Source organism: Schistocerca nitens, chromosome 7 (genome assembly GCF_023898315.1).
Source record: "Schistocerca nitens isolate TAMUIC-IGC-003100 chromosome 7, iqSchNite1.1, whole genome shotgun sequence".
NCBI lineage: Eukaryota > Metazoa > Arthropoda > Insecta > Orthoptera > Acrididae > Schistocerca > Schistocerca nitens.
In genome coordinates this window covers 577,134,561-577,153,287 of record NC_064620.1, presented here as the reverse complement: position 1 = coordinate 577,153,287, position 18,727 = coordinate 577,134,561, and the positions used below count along the sequence as shown (strand labels likewise).

General features: G+C 45.8%; 1 protein-coding gene across 1 annotated transcript in view; it reads right to left on the bottom strand.

Moving 5' to 3' along the window:
• The window catches only part of LOC126195755 (serine/threonine-protein phosphatase 6 regulatory ankyrin repeat subunit A), a 427,181-nt gene that overhangs the window by 129,652 nt on the left and 278,802 nt on the right, over window positions 1-18,727 (bottom strand). Inside the window, exon 14 of the mRNA XM_049934383.1 lies at window positions 1,886-2,092. Coding sequence (XP_049790340.1) covers window positions 1,886-2,092 — 207 coding nt within the window. The remainder of the gene's footprint in view (window positions 1-1,885; window positions 2,093-18,727) is intronic.

The window sequence follows — 18,727 nt, the reverse complement described above, 5'->3', positions numbered from 1 at the left end:
TTCGGATCACGTTCAAATTTAGTCGAATGGTTTTCAACAGCCCTTACTGGTTCCAACTTGTAAAATGGTTCAAATGGTTCAAATGGCTCTGAGCACTATGGGACTCAACTGCTGAGGTCATTAGTCCCCTAGAACTTAGAACTAGTTAAACCTAACTAACCTAAGGACATCACAAACATCCATGCCCGAGGCAGGATTCGAACCTGCGACCGTAGCGGTCTTGCGGTTCCAGACTGCAGCGCCTTTAACCGCACAGCCACTTCGGCCGGCCGTTCCAACTTGTACAGGAGGGCAAAAAATGCGATCGCTGTGCTCTGCAAACTGGTGCGATCACGTTCGATGAGGATGTCCTTAGAAGAGGCTTGAAACGCCCATAGGTGTTACCAGTGTCAAAGGGAGTGAAGAACATCAAGGAATGTCTTCCATGGCCACCCGTAAGAGAACCGTGTGTTTTGTACATTGGGCATCGCAGTTCTGACTCCATCACAGAGGCGTCAAAAGAAGGGGTGAAATGTGGGTAAGAGGGGCTGTGACGACCTTCCTATCGTGTCACACGTCCAGGGCGACACTGAGCAGAAATGTGATGAAATTTGGTGCCAGTGTGACATCATTAAACCACCTTACACCTTTTTTTTTGCATGCAGCGCTGTAGAAACCGATTGTGATGTCGCAGATGTAATGGTTCTATGTTTATGTGACCATTACGGCACTCCAACCCCAGTTCTCGATACCAGTAATATCGTACTACATTTCTGCAAAGTAACAAACATATTTTTGTGACAATATTCACATTTGGTTTTATTAATGTATAGGTACTCCGATGTATCGATATATTACAGTGATATGGTTCCTGTGTGTATTCATATCTGTGAGACTGTCACAATCTTTGACTTACTTGTAACCGTTTTGGCGCGAATGCGCACAGTGCAGTCTTTGTTTCACTTAGCAGAAGTTAAGTTGTTATTTTACTTTGTAAAAGAACAGTCAAGTCTTGTGTTTGGTTAAAGTGGAAATTAAATATATGAAGATCGATACAAAACTGTTTTCTTGATGATGTGACACTTAAGAAGAAGTATATATGAATTTACAAGTTTTATAAAAATGTGGATCGTGACCACCAAGTCAAAAATTATTTCTACCATACCATCGTTCTGATCTGGGATTGTTTGATCATTAAGAATTTCCTGAAAAACGCATTTGTTAGGTCTTCAAATATTGCTAAAATAAAGATCTGGACTTTCTAGCAGTCAAAGTGGAATCACCCTAGAATCAACAAGATGAGCCATAACAACTTCGACAAAATCTACTTGGGAATCCTTTCAAGATAAGTGCAAAAATTAATGACTTTTTTTACAGTGACTTCATTATTTCCATTCTGACGATACCATCCACAGTCAATAACTTTGTTGTTGCCCGATAAAGCGAACATATGCTGCGTGAGCAACATTATTAATCTGATTTCTAACCTACTTTGCAAGTGGTGGTATTGTTAGACAGGGCGCCACGGTTTTGCATCATAACAGAGGAAGTTGTACGCGCCTTTGACCCAAATTTTAAAGTTAAGCGTCGCAGTGTGTGGGAATCATGGTGTTCGAAAACGTGATCCTTTAATTCTATTGTGCAGTGTAGTTGATTACAGCAAGCGAGCTCAAATGAAGTATTTATGAAGAGACTTGCACAGGATACGAGAGCTGGATCATCACTTACAAACCCGTAACTCATTATGAACCACAATTGGCACATCTCTTTCTCTGGCAGACACACGCGCAGCATATCCAGTCTCAACAGTTGCTGTCCTCAACTGTTGTACCTTCATCCGACTAGGAACTCGTACAAGTCACTAGTGGCAGGAACAGAAGTGAGTAAAGCGAGCAGCGAGCCTTACCCTGCGGTCGTCCATCAGCGAGTACGTGTCGTGCTCCTTGGTCATGAGGTACTTGAGCACGTCGTTGTGGCCCTCTGCGGCGGCGAACCAGATGGGGGCGCTGCCGTAGTTGGTCTCGCTTTTGGGGGAAGCCCCGGACTCCACCAGCAGGCGCACCACGTCGATGTAGCCGGCGCGCGCCGCGCAGTGCAGCGAAGTCCAGCCGTTCTGCGAAAACACGGGCACTGTGCAGTGGGTCCGGTCTGCGTGTTCTCTCTCTCTCTCTCTCTCTCTCTGCAGAGTGAAGGGGCCATCACACGCTCAACGTTCATTACGCAATAGTCAGTATTGCGCAATAATATTGATCGTCTGTGTATGGCATTGGCGGTTTGCGCAATATATTAAAGTAGATCGCAGAGCATTAAAATATTGGCGCTCGTTCAATATATTGCGTAACATATTGTACCGTGTAAAGTCAGCGTTGTGCAGTAAACGGCAATTCCTCCTGAAACCGAGAGAAATTTAATTCGCTCCGAACGAATTTCCGCAGAGAATTCAAACAAATAAATGACAAAATATCAAAGGGTGTGGTGGAGGATGTACAGTATATTAAAGTACTTTGAGAAATGAATTCCTGACTGTTTAGGAAACGCCGGATACCTCGCCGTCGACAGTAGCAGAGGAAACTGAAGATCATGCTGTCAGGACAGTAAATATAAATGTTTATTTGCTTGAAGCAGTTTTCAGGATATAAAATAAGATCAGGCCAACCGCCCAGTGGGCAACACGTTTTTCTTTCCTTGAAACAGTTGAGACACCACTGATATAAGATCATGTAAGCTTTCAATCCGTAATTAGTAAATAACTGTTTTGCATAATTTCCAACAGTTGTTACTGTAGGGAAATACGTTGAAAACAGTTATGTACACGATAAATTACACAGTTTACTTGTTAAACAATTTGTAATTAGTGTTGCTGTTGTGCTTCACGAATCTATGCTCCAGTAAATGAGTCCCCGTTCCACTGAAATGTTTACTGGAAGCTTTTCAGACGTTTTCATCTGTATTGTTCGCCGCGTATGCAGAGTTCTAAACCGACGCGTCCCAGGTATAACTCTTGGCCAATAATATTGTGCCGGTCTACTCGTCGGACTTTCGCGCGATATATTGACACAATGTTATTGCAATAAATATTGAACGTTTGAGGGCCCCTCTGCTTGTTCATCTGTAAATGTTGCGCATTCCTTCAACACGGGAATTGCAAGACTGTCAACAGCGGAACTCCAGGGCTGATACTCTCAGAACGACCGCCAGCAATCCAAGAACTTAACCGCTGAAAAGAAAAGTATCGTCCTTCAATAACGAATGTGCTATTGCAAGCAGCTAAATGAGACGGGACTTGGGACAATAGTCTGATGACATAAACACACTAATAATTATATTGACACAAGCATTCAAGTTAATCAGTTTTTTTCAGTAAATGGTGCACTAATTCTTATCCACGTTTTTGTTGCACGACGACTGTCTGGTGAGCTGGCCGCGGTGGCCGTGCGGTTCTGGCGCTGCAGTCCGGAACCGCGGGACTGCTACGGTCGCAGGTTCGAATCCTGCCTTGGGCATGTGTGTGTGATGTCTTTAGGTTAGTTAGGTTTAAGTAGTTCTAAGTTCTAGGGGACTTATGACCTAAGATGTTGAGTCCCATAGTGCTCAGAGCCATTTTTGAACTGTCTGGTGAAATGCTGAAGACGGGCACGCAACAGTCTCATCTTGTGTGTATCAGCATTTTTTTAGTCATCTCTTGTTTCGAGTTTAACCTATCTTCAGATGGCAGCGTTATTGCTTCATTACATAGCATTCGTAGTAAAGGTAAAAAACCGTTAAAATAATCAAGAACTTTTTTGATGGAAGCTGCTTTGAGAGCAAGAGGTGTAGGTTAAAGGGCGTCAGGACAGTGCAAAAAGGGCTCAATTTTCAAAGGTTGCAGGAACAACAACACAGGAAGAGGGTAGAAATAGCAACAATCAATAATGTAGCTGTAAACTGTCGTAGCTGTGTTGGGAAAGAACGGGAGCTCCAAGCGATAATGGAAAGTAGTGAGGCTCAAATCTTTCTAGGTACCGACTAAAAACAGGGAGATAAGTTGAGCCGAAATTTTTACAAAGGATCTGTAGTGTTCAGAAACGACAGAATAAATACACACATCAAAAAATGTTTTGCATCGCCCCACCTCCCAGAACTCCTGAAGATAGACGTTGATTGTGAATATTGTATCACAGACACAGCCCCTTTGACTGTTCAGAGACGTCACTAAACCCGCCCAGAGATGTAAACAACAATGCATGAGCAGCGCCTATTACACGGAGGACCTTAGACAGCAGATCAGTTCCAGTCACTCCACGAGCAAGGAGGTACACGGCTCGTGTTGTCTGTTGTTCAGCGATGTCTAGACGGTCAATACCGCGGTTCGATCGTGTCTGCAATTGTTACTTTGTGCCAGGAAGGGCTCTCAACAAGGGAAGTGCTCGGGCGTCTCTGAGTGAACCAAAGCGATGTTGTTCGGACATGGAGGAGATACAGAGAGACACGAACTGTCGAGGACATGCCTCGCTCAGGCCGCCCAAGGGCTACTACTGCAGTGGATGACCACTACCTACGGATTATGGCTCGGAGGAACCCCGACAGTACGGCCACCATGATGAATAATGCTTTTCGTCCAGCCACAGGACGTCGTGTTAGGACTCAAACTGCGCGCAATAGACTGCATGATGCGCAGCTTCTCTCCCGACGTCCACGGCGAGGTCCATCTTTGCAACCATTACACCGTGCAGCGCGGTACAGATGGGCCTAACAACATGCCGAATGGACCGCTCGGGTTTGGCATCACGTTCTCTCCACCGATGAGTGTCGCACATGCCTTCAACCAGACAATCGTCGGAGACGTGTTTGGAAGCAACCCGGTCAGGCTGAATGGCTTAGACACACTGTCCAGCGAGTGCAGCAAGGTGGTGGTTCGCTGCTGTTTTGGGGTGGCATTATGTGGGGCCGACGTACGCCGCTGGTGGTCATGGAAGGCGCCGTAACGGCTGGACGATACGTGAATGCCGTCCTGCTACCGATAGTGCAAACATATCGGCAGCATATTGGCGAGGCATTCGTCTTCATGGACGATAATTCGCGCCCCCATCATGTACATTTTGTGAATCACTTCCTTCAGGATAACAACATCGCTCGAATAGAATGGCAGCACGTTCTCCAGACATGAACGCTATCAAACATGCCTGGGATGGATTGAAAAGGGCTGTTTATGGACGACGTGACCCACCAACCACTCTGTGGGATCTACGCCAAATCGCCGTTGAGGTATGAGTCAATCTGGATCAATAATGCCTTGATGAACTTGTCGATAGCATGCCATGACGAACACAGGCATGCATCAATGAAAGAGGACGTGCTACTGGGTATTTGAGCTACCGGTGTGTAAAGCAATGTGGACCACCACATCTGACAGTCTCGCTGTATGGTGGTATAAGATACTATGTGTGGTTTTCATGAGCAATAAAAAGGGCGGAAATGATGTTCATATTGATGTCTATTCCAATTTTCTGTACAAGTTCCGGTACTCTCGGAACCGAGATGATGCAAAACTTTTGTTGTTGTGTGTACATACGATACTGCAGTGTGTATGTTATGCTGAACACGATACACGTCCATGCATGTGTAAAGGAACAGACACTGCGGCGACTACAGCCGTTATGAAATACATTAATTGTATTCGTTATTGCGTATATGGACAGCCACAAGCTGTAGACTGGAATGACGACAACGAAAATTTGTGCCGAACTGGACTCGAAGGAGGATATCCCGCTTTTCGCGAGCGGTCGCTTTACCATTTGGCTATCCGTGTTCGACTCACGGCCAGACCCAAACTTACATATGTCATCAACTACGGGTCTACAAACTGCACTAGTGCATCTATTGTGTATATTCCCGTACATTGAATGTACACTCCTGGAAATTGAAATAAGAACACCGTGAATTCATTGTCCCAGGAAGGGGAAACTTTATTGACACATTCCTGGGGTCAGATACATCACATGATCACACTGACAGAACCACAGGCACATAGACACAGGCAACAGAGCATGCACAATGTCGGCACTAGTACAGTGTATATCCACCTTTCGCAGCAATTCAGGCTGCTATTCTCCCATGGAGACGATCGTAGAGATGCTGGATGTAGTCCTGTGGAACGGCTTGCCATGCCATTTCCACCTGGCGCCTCAGTTGGACCAGCGTTCGTGCTGGACGTGCAGACCGCGTGAGACGACGCTTCATCCAGTCCCAAACATGCTCAATGGGGGACAGATCCGGAGATCTTGCTGGCCAGGGTAGTTGACTTACACCTTCTAGAGCACGTTGGGTGGCACGGGATACATGCGGACGTGCATTGTCCTGTTGGAACAGCAAGTTCCCTTGCCGGTCTAGGAATGGTAGAACGATGGGTTCGATGACGGTTTGGATGTACCGTGCACTATTCAGTGTCCCCTCGACGATCACCAGTGGTGTACGGCCAGTGTAGGAGATCGCTCCCCACACCATGATGCCGGGTGTTGGCCCTGTGTGCCTCGGTCGTATGCAGTCCTGATTGTGGCGCTCACCTGCACGGCGCCAAACACGCATACGACCATCATTGGCACCAAGGCAGAAGCGACTCTCATCGCTGAAGACGACACGTCTCCATTCGTCCCTCCATTCACGCCTGTCGCGACACCACTGGAGGTGGGCTGCACGATGTTGGGGCGGGAGCGGAAGACGGCCTAACGGTGTGCGGGACCGTAGCCCAGCTTCATGGAGACGGTTGCGAATGGTCCTCGCCGATACCCCAGGAACAACAGTGTCCCTAATTTGCTGGGAAGTGGCGGTGCGGTCCCCTACGGCACTGCGTAGGATCCTACGGTCTTGGCGTGCATCCGTGCGTCGCTGCGGTCCGGTCCCAGGTCGACGGGCACGTGCACCTTCCGCTGACCACTGGCGACAACATCGATGTACTGTGGAGACCTCACGCCCCACGTGTTGAGCAATTCGGCGGTACGTCCACCCGGCCTCCCGCATGCCCACTATACGCCCTCGCTCAAAGTCCGTCAACTGCACATACGGTTCACTTCCACGCTGTCGCGGCATGCTACCAGTGTTAAAGACTACGATGGAGCTCCGTATGCCACGGCAAACTGGCTGACACTGACGGTGGCGGTGCACAAATGCTGCGCAGCTAGCGCCATTCGACGGCCAACACCGCGGTTCCTGGTGTGTCCGCTGTGCCGTGCGTGTGATCATTGCTTGTACAGCCCTCTCGCAGTGTCCGGAGCAAGTATGGTGGGTCTGACACACCGGTTCAATGTGTTCTTTTTTCCATTTCCAGGAGTGTATTTCAAAATGGCTGTAGTCGCCGCAGAGCCTGTTCCTGTGTAATAATGCAGAATAACACAGCCACTGCAATGTCGTATTTATTCGCCGACAACGGGCAAGCAACATTCGAGTAAAATGTCTCACCTGTACGGGAATATACATAATGGATGTACGAGTACAGGTAGTAGACGCACGGTTGACGACATATGGAAGTTTGGGTGTGGCCGTGAGTCGTGCACGGATAGCCAAATGGTAAGGCTGCCACTCGCGATAAGTGGGAAATACGGGTTCGAGTTCCGGTCCGTCACGAATTTTCATTGTCGTTATTCTATTCTACAGCATATGCAATTGCGAATACAATGAATGAATGTAATAAATAAAGTTGGTGGCGGCGTCTTTGTTGCTGTTAGATGTAGTTTATCTTGAAAGTAGATGGCTCCAGTAAATTAGTTTGGGTAGACGTTATACTTGACAACCGGAACAAATTAATAATTGGTTCCCTTTAACGAGGCTCGCCCCCCCCCCCCCTCCCCGGCCACTGACTCAGGTGATATAGTTGTTGAACGGTTCAAAGAAAACTTGAGCGTCATCACAAATAAGTACCACACTTGCAGAATTATAGTTGCTGGCGATTTTAATTTACCTTCGATTTCATGGCGACAATACGTAAAGCCGGTGGTAGGTATAAAACATCGTCAGAATTTGTACAAAATGTTATATTTTGAGCAATAAGTTAGGTGCCATTCGAAGTGTAGATGGTTGCGAAAACATAATTGATCTCTTAGCAACAAATAATCCTGAGCACATAGGAAGCATCATGACGGATACATGGACAACTGGCTACAACATCGTTGTAGCGAGAGCGATCACTGAAACATCCAAATCCACCAAAAGTAAACGCAAAATTATCTATTTGAAAAAAAAGCAGGTAAAAATTTGCTCAACGCCTCCCTAGGATTCAACCTCCATCCCTTCCCAACTAACTATGTAACTGTAGACGAGATGTGGCTTCAATCCAAAGGAATAGATCCCTCATGCAACACCAAAAGAGGTCAGAACATTGTTGCAGAAGCAGTGAAATAAACATTCCAAATTAAAAAGAACACAAAGTCTCCAAGATCGGTGATGTTACTAATAGCTTCCACAATGAAACTCTGTCTCTAAATCTGATCAAAAATCCAAACAGATTGTGGCCGTTATATAAAGTACACCAGAAGCAAGGCACAATCAATACCTTCACTGTACGATACTAACGGTGATTTAACCGGTGACAACGCCACTACAGTGGACTTATTAAGCACAGTTTTCTGAAATTCCCTCATCAAAGACGACAAAGTACTCCAAATTGCGAATCGAGAACAGCTGCCAAAATGAGTTACTTAGAAGTAGATCGTCGCGGTGTAGCGAAGCAGCTTAAAGCACTTAATAAAAGCAAGTCTTCTGGTACAGATAGCACACGAATAAGTTTCCTGTCAGATTTTGGTGATGTAAATGTAACTACCGTATGGCTAGGGCCTTCCGTCGGGTAGACCATTTGCCTGGTGCAAGTCTTTCGAATTGACGCCACTTCGGCGACTTGCGTGTGGATGGGGATGAAATGACGATGACAAGGACAACACAACACCCAGTCCCTGAGCGGAGAAAATCTCCGACCCATCCGGGAATCGAACCCGGACCGTTAGGTATGACATTCCGTCGCACTGACCACTCAGCTAGCAGGGGCGGACATTTTGGTGCTACAGTAGCCCTATACTTCGCAATCAGACACAACCGCTCGCTTGACGAAAGATCTGTACCGAAAGACTGGAAAATTGCACAGGTCACATCAAAAGAAAGAAAATCCGCTGAATTACAGACCCATGTCACTAACGTTGATTTGCAGCGGGATTCTGGAACATACACTGTGCTGGAACAGTATAGCTCTTTCTTCGCACAAAGTAATGAGTGCTATCGACAGGGGATCTCAAACTGACTCCTCATTTCTATGTTTCCAGAAGTCGTTTGACACCGCCCCTCATGAGAGACATCTAATCAAATTGCGTGGCTATGGATTATCGCCTCAGTTGTGCGACTGGATGCGCGATTTCCTCTCAGAAAGGTCACAGTACGTAGTAATCGATGGAAATCATCGAGTAAAACAGAAGCGATATTCGGCGTTCCCCAAGGAAGTGTTACAGACCCTTTGCTGTTCCTAATCTGCGTTAGAGATTTAGGACAAAATATGAGCAAGTCTTTTAGATTGTCTACAGATGATGCTGTCATTATCATATAGTAAATTCATCATAAGATCAAAACCATTTGCAAAATGAATTAGACACGATATCTGAATGGTGCGAAAAGTGGCAATTGTCTCTCAATAACGAAAAGTGTGACGTCATCCACATGAGTAGAAAGAGAAATCCGTTAAATTCAGATTAAATGGAAAATCAAAGAAATTTAAAGGCTGTGAATTCGACTAAATATCTATGAAATACAGTTATGAAAAACTTAAGCTGGAAAAATCACATAGATAATACGAGGGGCGTTCAGAAAGTAAGCTCCGATCGGTCGCGAAATGGAAACGACTATGAAAATCCGATAAAGCTTTGCACAGATGTGTTGGGTAGTGTCTCTAGTATAACCCCAGTTAGCATCACGTCGCTCTTCTCATTTCTGAGCTCGCAGTGAGTGCGTAAAGATGTCTAGAAAATAGTGCCTGCCGCCAAGTACGAGGGCCTGGTGAGAAATTTCGCCTGAACCTATGCAGCTAACATTACATAACTGTCGTGCTGTTTCTTCTTCAAGACAATTCTCAGCCGCATTCTGCAGGGGCAATGAAGATGCTCCTGCATCGTTTTCAAATGGAAATGTGAGATTACCCACAATACAGTCCGCAATTGTCTCCCCCTGAGTTTCATCTCTGGTCACATGAACCGCTGTCTTTGAAGACAACATTTTGACACAGACAACGAGGTGTAGGCCAGCGTGGAGAATTGGCGGAAAGCACTGGCGGCTGCCTTCTATGATGAGGCTATTGAAAAGTTGGTACAACGCTATGACAAAAATCTAAGTCAGAACGGCGACTACGTAGAGAAGTAACTGAAAGGTGTAGCTAATTGTTACAAGTAAAACATTTCTGATGTTCATTGTGGTTTCAATTTGGCAATCAATCGGAGCTTACTTTCTGAACAGGCCTCGTATTATGGGGAAGCAAACCAAAGAATACGTTTTATTGGCAGAACACTTACAAGATGCAACACGTCTACTAAAGAGACTACCTACACTACGCTTGTTGGTCCTCTGGTAGAGTACCACGGTGCTGTATGGGGTGCTTCCCACATATGATTGACGGAGGACATCGAAAAATATCAAAAAAGGCATCTCGTTTTGTATTATCGCGAAATAAGCGAATAGAGTTCACGGATATGAATAGCGGATTCGAGCGTGAATCATTAAAACAAAGACATTTTTCTTTGCGCCAAGATCTTATCACGAAATACAGATCACCAGCTTTTGCCTCAGAATATGAAAATACACTGCAGAGCCAAAGAAACTCTTACACCTGGCGGCCCCCGCAACATGACGTGGCATGGACTCAACTAATGCCTGAAGTAGTGCTGGAGGGAATTGACACCATTAATCCTACAGGGCATAAATCCGTAAGAGTACAATGGGGTGGAGATCACTTCTCAACAACACGTCGCAAGGCATCCCAGACATGCTCAATAATGTTCATGTCTGGGGAGTTTGGCGGCCAGCGGAAGTGTTTAAACTCAGAAGAGCCTTTCTCCCAAGTCCGTCGGAATGCACAACGAAGATGCATGGATGCAGGTGATCAGACAGGATGCTTACGTACGTGTCACTTGTCATTGTCGTACCTAGACGTATCAGGGGTCCCCGATCACTCCAACTGCACACGCCACACACCATTACAGAGCCTCCACCAGCTTGAACAGTCCCCTGCTGACATGCAGGGTCCATGGGTTCGTGAGGCTGTTTCCATACCTGTACACGTCGATCCGCCCATATCAATGACGTTTTGTTGAACGGTTCACACGCTGACACTTGTTGATGGCCCAGCATTGACATCTGCAGCAATTTGCGGGAAGGTTGCACTTCTGTCACGTTGAACAATTCTCTTCAGTCGTCGTTTGTCCCGTTCTTGCAGGATCATTTCCGGCCGCAGCGATGTTGGAGATACGATGTTTTGCCAGATTCCTGATATTCTCGTGAAATGGTCGTACGGGCAAATCGCCACTTCAGCGCTACCTCGGCGACACTGTGTCTCATCGGTCATGCACCGACTGTAACACCGCGTTCAAACTCACTTAGATCTTGATTATCTGCCATTGTAGCAGCAGTAACCGATCTAACAACTGCGCCCGACACTTGTTGCCTTATGTAGGCGTTGCCGACCGCAGCGCCACATTCTTCCTTTTTACATATCTCTGTATTTGAATACGCATACATATACTAGTTTCTTCGGCGCTTCAGTGTATTTTATCGTCGCCAACCACCATACGGAGAAACGATCGTCGTAATAAAATAAGAGAAATCAAACATTCAATGGAAATATGTAAATGTTAATTTTTTTCACGCGCTTTTAGAGAGCGGGACGGTAGTGAAATAGTCTGAAGGAGGTTAGTAGAACCTCTGCCAGGAATTCAAGTGTGTTTTGCAGAGTAGCCATGTAGATGTCGATGGAGACGTAGATGTATAAGAAAGCTCGGGGGTGCGGCCAGGACCGGTTCAAGGACATTTTTCCACACAAGTGACTTTTTGTTTGGTGGCCTCTCTCCCTTCTCCTCAACTGAACACATATCAAGCATGAAAATAGGAAGAAGGTGTATTGAACTGTGGTAAAAAGAAGCATAACAGAAACAGTAAATGGTCCACGATTAATAAGTCAACAAGGGGCACACGCAAACAATGGCGACGGCGTGGTTAGGTGGGCACGGGTTTTGACTGTGGTGTGAGCGACCCGTCTTCAAATCCCTATCGTGGGCACACGCAAACAATGGCGACGGCGTGATTAGGTGGGCACGGGTTTTGACTGTGGTGTGAGCGACCCGTCTTCAAATCCCTATCGTGACAATTTTTTTTTCCCCACAACAGTATGAAATGTCCGTACAGTCATGGAAATGTTTCTTATCTTTCTGTAGTCTTGGCACTTGTCATACTACACTGCTGGCCACCGTAAATGCAACACCAAGAAAGACAAGAGGTAGCACAACAAGATTTATTTTGTAGATAGCATGTTGACCAAGTATCAAATGATTACGTTTACAGACGTCTGTGACATGTGGTTCCTGCCAGAATCAGTAGCCAGAGTAGCCGCCATTTTTGGAGATCACCGCTGCCACACGTCTCGGCATTGAGTCAAAGAGATGTTGGCTGTGTTCCTGGGGTACAGCAGCCCAAGCAGCTTCCACACGTTGCCAAAGATCATCTGGTGTGGCAGCTGGGGATGTAATCTGGGTCACTCGTTGAGCAACCATGGACCACATGTTTTCTATCGGCGAAAGATCCGGAGATCGAGCCGGCCAGGGAAGCAATTCAATCTGGTTATTGACGAAGAACCTTTGGACAATGCGTGCCACGTGTGGTCGCGCATTATCCTGTTGAAATATGGCTGTGGCCGAGCTCTGAAGGTAAGGAAGGACAACTGGCTCCAGCACCTCGGATATGTAGCGCCGGCTATTTAAAGTACCGGCAATGCGTACTAGAGGCGTGCGAGAGTAATATCCAATACCGCCCCATACCATAATACCCAGTGCAAGACCAGTGTGGCGGTGCATAATGCAGCTGTCCAGCATCCTCTCTCCACGGTGTCTCCACACTCGAATCCGACCATCGTGGTGCTGCAGACAGAAGCGTGCCTCGTCAGTAAAGACAACGTCATTCCATTCTGCCGTCCACATCCGTCTGTCATCACACCATTGGCGACGGAGACGTCTGTGGTTCTGCGTCAATGGTAGACGAAGCAATGGACGTCTTGCGGACAGACCACTCTGCTGTAAACGGCGTCGAATGGTACGCGCAGACACTGGATGATGCGTTACAGACGCAATGTGCTGTGCTATGGTTCGGGATGTCACTGAGCGATCCGTCACTGCCATGCGCACAATTTGCCTATCAGCACGTGCAGTGGTGCACCGAGGTGAATGCGATCGACCACGTCGGTCCGTCGTACCCTCCTGCATCCAACGGTCACATATCCGCATTACAGTTGTTTGGTTTCGTCCAACACGACTAGCGATTTCTCTGTATGATAATCCACAATCTCGGTAAGCCACTATCCTTCCTCTGTCGAACTCGGATACTTGATCAAAAGATGTTCGCTGTTGTCTACGAGGCATAACTGATCGTCTTGTGAAACAACCACAAGGTAAACACACGTGCCGAACGTACACTCGTCGAAATCGCCAAGCCTTAAATGGCGCTATGAGGTGGCGCCACAGGCGCGCGTGATGTGCGTCTGCGCTGCAATTCTAATCAGTTGCATATCTCATCGCTGCAAACCCATGGTGTAAATTTCACTTGATTCGGATGCTTCCTTCAGGGTGTTGCATTTACGGTGGCCAGCAGTGTATATATTGGTTACAGAATGTGAGTCATGTGGTAAGAATACGTTACCGTCGCTGGCAGATCTGGTAAACAGTGAGAGCAGGCGAGACAGCACATAGACATCTCGCAGAAATGAAAACAACCAATAAACTGGTGTGAACTATGTTACAACAAATGAATTCAAGAGTCAAAACTTTCAAAAAGGGAACTCAGCTTCAAAAAGCGTTAAAAACATTTGTTTTGACAGAGCACAGAGAAACTGTGTGATTGTGAAATTGTTGCGTTCATTTGTTGCAGCTTATGTGACAAACGATTACATTTTCATCGTTTCCTTGGGAGTGATCACATTCATACGAACACCTAAATCGGGCGAGGATATCATTCAATTACCAGGCATAGAAATTAGGTGCGTCGGTAAGATATTCCGTATCATACGACACACGTACTGTCACTAGTGCCGTGTACAACACACCGGACGTGTTTTGCGATGGAGGATGCGGTTGACATGTCGCCCTGTCATGTCATGAAGCGTTTGCGATCCCCATTGGAAAGCCACTTCTCTTCGGCTGGTAACAGAGTAGTTGTGCAGAATCAACTGTCATTATAGTCCCCTCCTTACACCTCGCTGTTGCAAACGGACGTTACACCAAGACACAAACACAAATTTGAATACAGCGAACAGCGGAAGGAAAATGGGACGAGGGAGGATTGAACAGGGCTCGCCCGCGTGATAGTCCAACCCCGTGATCTTTTTCTTTTTTTTTTTTTTTTTTTTTTTTTTTTAAAGGAACCTTCCCGCCGTCCAAAGGCAGGTGTGGGACAAAGTAGGCAGGGGTCGCAACCAGAGGCCTGGTCACGATGTGCCGTCCCCACCCTCCAGGAACCAAGGAAAGAGTAGGGAACGTGGAGTAGAGGTACAGTCAACACTGTTTATTTATTTTTAGTTTTCGTTCTTTTTTATTTTTAATTTAATTATTTATTTACTTTTGTCGTTAATGCCACCGAAAATATCAGGAAACCGGCGTCACGCGAGGAGGCTGGCGCAGCAAGACGTGAGACTAATTGAGACTATCAAACGTATACTTTTTCCAAGATGAACATTCCGATCACTAGTGAATATATCGGTTCTGTGGAAGAGGCGGGGATCAACTGTGCATGACAGGAACACCCCAGCTCTGGGGTGGGTTAAGGAAGTCACTGCCGATGAAACTGGAGAAAAATTGTCTGTATTTTGGATTGAACAAAGGTGGCAGGGGTAAAATACAAGGAGCGAAAGGCTATTTACAATTTGTACAGAAACCAGATGGCAGTTATAAGAGTCGAGGGACATGAAAGGGAAGCAGCGGTTGGGAAGGGAGTAAGACAGGGTTGTAGCCTCTCCCCGATGTTATTCAATCTGTATATTGAGCAAGCAGTAAAGGAAACAAAAGAAAAATTCGGAGTAGGTATTAAAATCCATGGAGAAGAAATAAAAACTTTGAGGTTCGCCGATGACATTGTAATTCTGTCAGAGACAGCAAAGGAAGAGCAGTTGAACGGAATGGATGGTGTCTTGAAGGGAGGATATAAGATGAACATCAACAAAAGCAAAACGAGGATAATGGAATGTAGTCGAATTAAGTCGGGTGATGTTGAGGGTATTAGATTAGGAAATGAGACACTTAAAGTAGTAAAGGAGTTTTGCTATTTGGGGAGCAAAATAACCGATGATGGTCGAAGTAGAGAGGATATAAAATGTAGACTGGCAATGGCAAGGAAAGCGTTTCTGAAGAAGAGAAATTTGTTAACATCGAGTATAGATTTAAGTGTCAGGAAGTCATTTCTGAAAGTATTTGTATGGAGTGTAGCCATGTATGGAAGAGAAACGTGGACGGTAAATAGTTTGGACAAGAAGAGAATAGAAGCTTTCGAAATGTGTTGCTACAGAAGAATGCTGAAGATTAGATGGGTAGATCACATAACTAATGAGGAGGTACTGAATAGGAATGGGGAGAAGAGGAGTTTGTGGCACAACTTGACCAGAAGAAGGGATCGGTTGGTAGGACATGTTCTGAGGCATCAAGGGATCACCAATTTAGTATTGGAGGGCATCGTGGAGGGTAAAAGTCGTAGGGGGAGACCAAGAGATGAATACACTAAGCAGATTCAGAAGGACGTAGGTTGCAGTAGGTACTGGGAGATGAAGAAGCTTGCACAGGATAGAGTAGCGAGCTGCATCAAACCAGTATCAGGACTGAAGACCACAACAACAACAACAACAACGGAAATATTACCTTGAATGGAGAACCCCTCAAAGTGGTAGAAAGTTTCACTTAATCAGGGAGTGAAATATCCAGGGATGGAAGAATAACTAACGACATTAGTAGGTTACAGAAGGCAGGCAATTTGTACCAAACAATAAAACACCTGATTTGGAATACGGAGGTTTCAGAAAAAGCAAAACTCCTTATGTATAAGAATTATTACTTCCCTATTGTCACCTATGGTGGAGAAATATGGACAATGACAGAAAGGGACTGGAGCAGACTGCAAGCAGGGGAAATGAAATTTCTCAGAGCAGCTAAGGGAAAAACAAGAATGGACAGAGTAAGGAATGTAGAGATTAGAAATGACCTTAAACAAGAAAGTATGAGAGAAATTGAAAAAAAAGAGATTAAGATGGTATGGGCATGTTAAAAGGATGCATGGGCAGATACTCCCCAAAATTATGGAAGAACTGAAGATGGATGGGAAAAGACCTAGAGGGCGCCCAAGAACACGTTGGAAAATGGGAGTGAGAATATTTGTAGAAAGGAGAGGTGTGACCTGGCAGGAAGTGGAGGAAGAAAAGTGGTGGGAGGACCGAGCCAAATGGAGAGGACTTGTCAGCACCCAGACCTGGCAGTAGCTGGAGCGGGATTCGAATATAGATAGATAGATTTTGGATTGCAGACAACTGCACAGTGGCGTTCATTACGGGACTGCCAAAAGTCAAGGATACATTTCTTGTCATCAGCAAACAAGTAGTGTGCTGCGTATCCACGAATCCACGTCACAAAGTTCGTCTTTGCTTGCGGGAAGTGTCCCGCGTCCGGTAAGAGGAGCAGTTGAGTAGATATCTGATGAGGAGTAGTACGGGTAATTAGGGACAACATGTGCCGTACCAAGAGCCGGACACCTCTGGGTGATCTGCACACCAGGCGGTGGTCGTCTGTGTCCATAACGTCACAGTCGAGACACAACGGGATGTCTGCGAGATGAATCCTGTGAAGGCGTGGCCGGCATACTTGCTTCCCACTGCCAATAAGGCACCATGCAGACTGGACGTCAGTGCCAAGATACGGAGCGCACGCCGATCACCAAACGGCACTCCAGCTTCCCCTCAACCACATTCGGTAACCTGCGCTGCTGAAGGAAACCATAGCCTTCGTGGAGGTCAATTGCGCCAGCGGTATTAAAGTACGGACGTAGCTCAGTTCAAGGAAAAAGTGGCGAGAGAGTGTGGTGCAAGGGCCTCCAGCAATAGGCTGGTAAGGCAAGTAGGACTACGGCGCCAGAACGTCACGTAGTCTTACCCAGGACGCCGTTACTGCTTTCGGGTGGTCTATATTACAGATACTAGAAGGTATCAGATAGATTATATAATGGTAAGACAGAGATTTAGGAACCAGGTTTTAAATTGTAAGACATTTCCGGGGGCAGATGTGGACTCTGACCACAATCTATTGGGTATGAACTGTAGATTACAAATGAAAAAAACTGCAAAAAGGTGGGAGTTTAAGGAGATGGAACCTGGATAAACTGACTAAACCAGAGGTTGTACAGAGTTTCAGGGAGAGCATAAGGGAACAATTGACAGGAATGGGGGAAACAAATACAGTAGAAGAAGAATGGGTAGCTCTGAGGGATGAAGTAGTGAAGGCAGCAGAGGATCAAGTAGGTAAAAAGACGAGGGCTAGTAGAAATCCTTCGGTAACAGAACAAATATTGAATTTAACTGATGAAAGGAGAAAATATAAAAATGCAGTAAATGAAGCAGGCAAAAAGGAATACAAACGTCTCAAAAATGAGATCGACAGGAAGTGCAAAATGGCTAAGCAGGGATGGCTAGAGGACAAATGTAAGGATGTAGAGGCCTATCTCACTAGGGGTAAGATAGATACTGCCTACAGGAAAATTAAAGAGACCTTTGGAGATAAGAGAATGACTTGTATGAATATCAAGAGCTCAGATGGAAACCCAGTTCTAAGCAAAGAAGGGAAAGCAGAAAGGTGGAAGGAGTATATAGAGGGTCTATATAAGGGCGATGTACTTGAGGACAATATTATGGAAATGGAAGAGGATGTAGATGAAGATGAAATGGGAGATATGATACTGCGTGAAGAGTTTGACAGAGCACTGAAAGACCTGAGTCGAAACAAGGCCCCTGGAGTAGACTACATTCCATTAGAACTACTGACAGACTTGGGAGAGCCAGTCCTGACGAAACTCTACCATCTGCTGAGCAAGATGTATGAGACAGGCGAAATACCCTCAGACTTCCAGAAGAATATAATAATTCCAATCCCAAAGGAAGCAGGTGTTGACAGATGTGAAAATTACCTAATTATCAGTTTAATAAGTCATGGCTGCAAAATACTAACGTGAATTCTTTACAGACGAATGGGAAAACTAGTAGAAACCAACCTCGGGGAAGATTAGTTTGGATTCCGTAGAAATAGGGGAAAACGTGAGGCAATACTGACCCTAGGACCTATCTTAGAAGCTAGATTAAGGAAAGGCAAACCTACGTTTCTAGCATTTGTAGACGTAGAGAAAGCTTTCGACAATGTTGACTGGAATACCCTCTTTCAAGTTCTAAAGGTGGCAGGGGTAAAATACAGGGTGCGAAAGGCTATTTACAATTTTTACACATACCAGATGGCAGTTATAA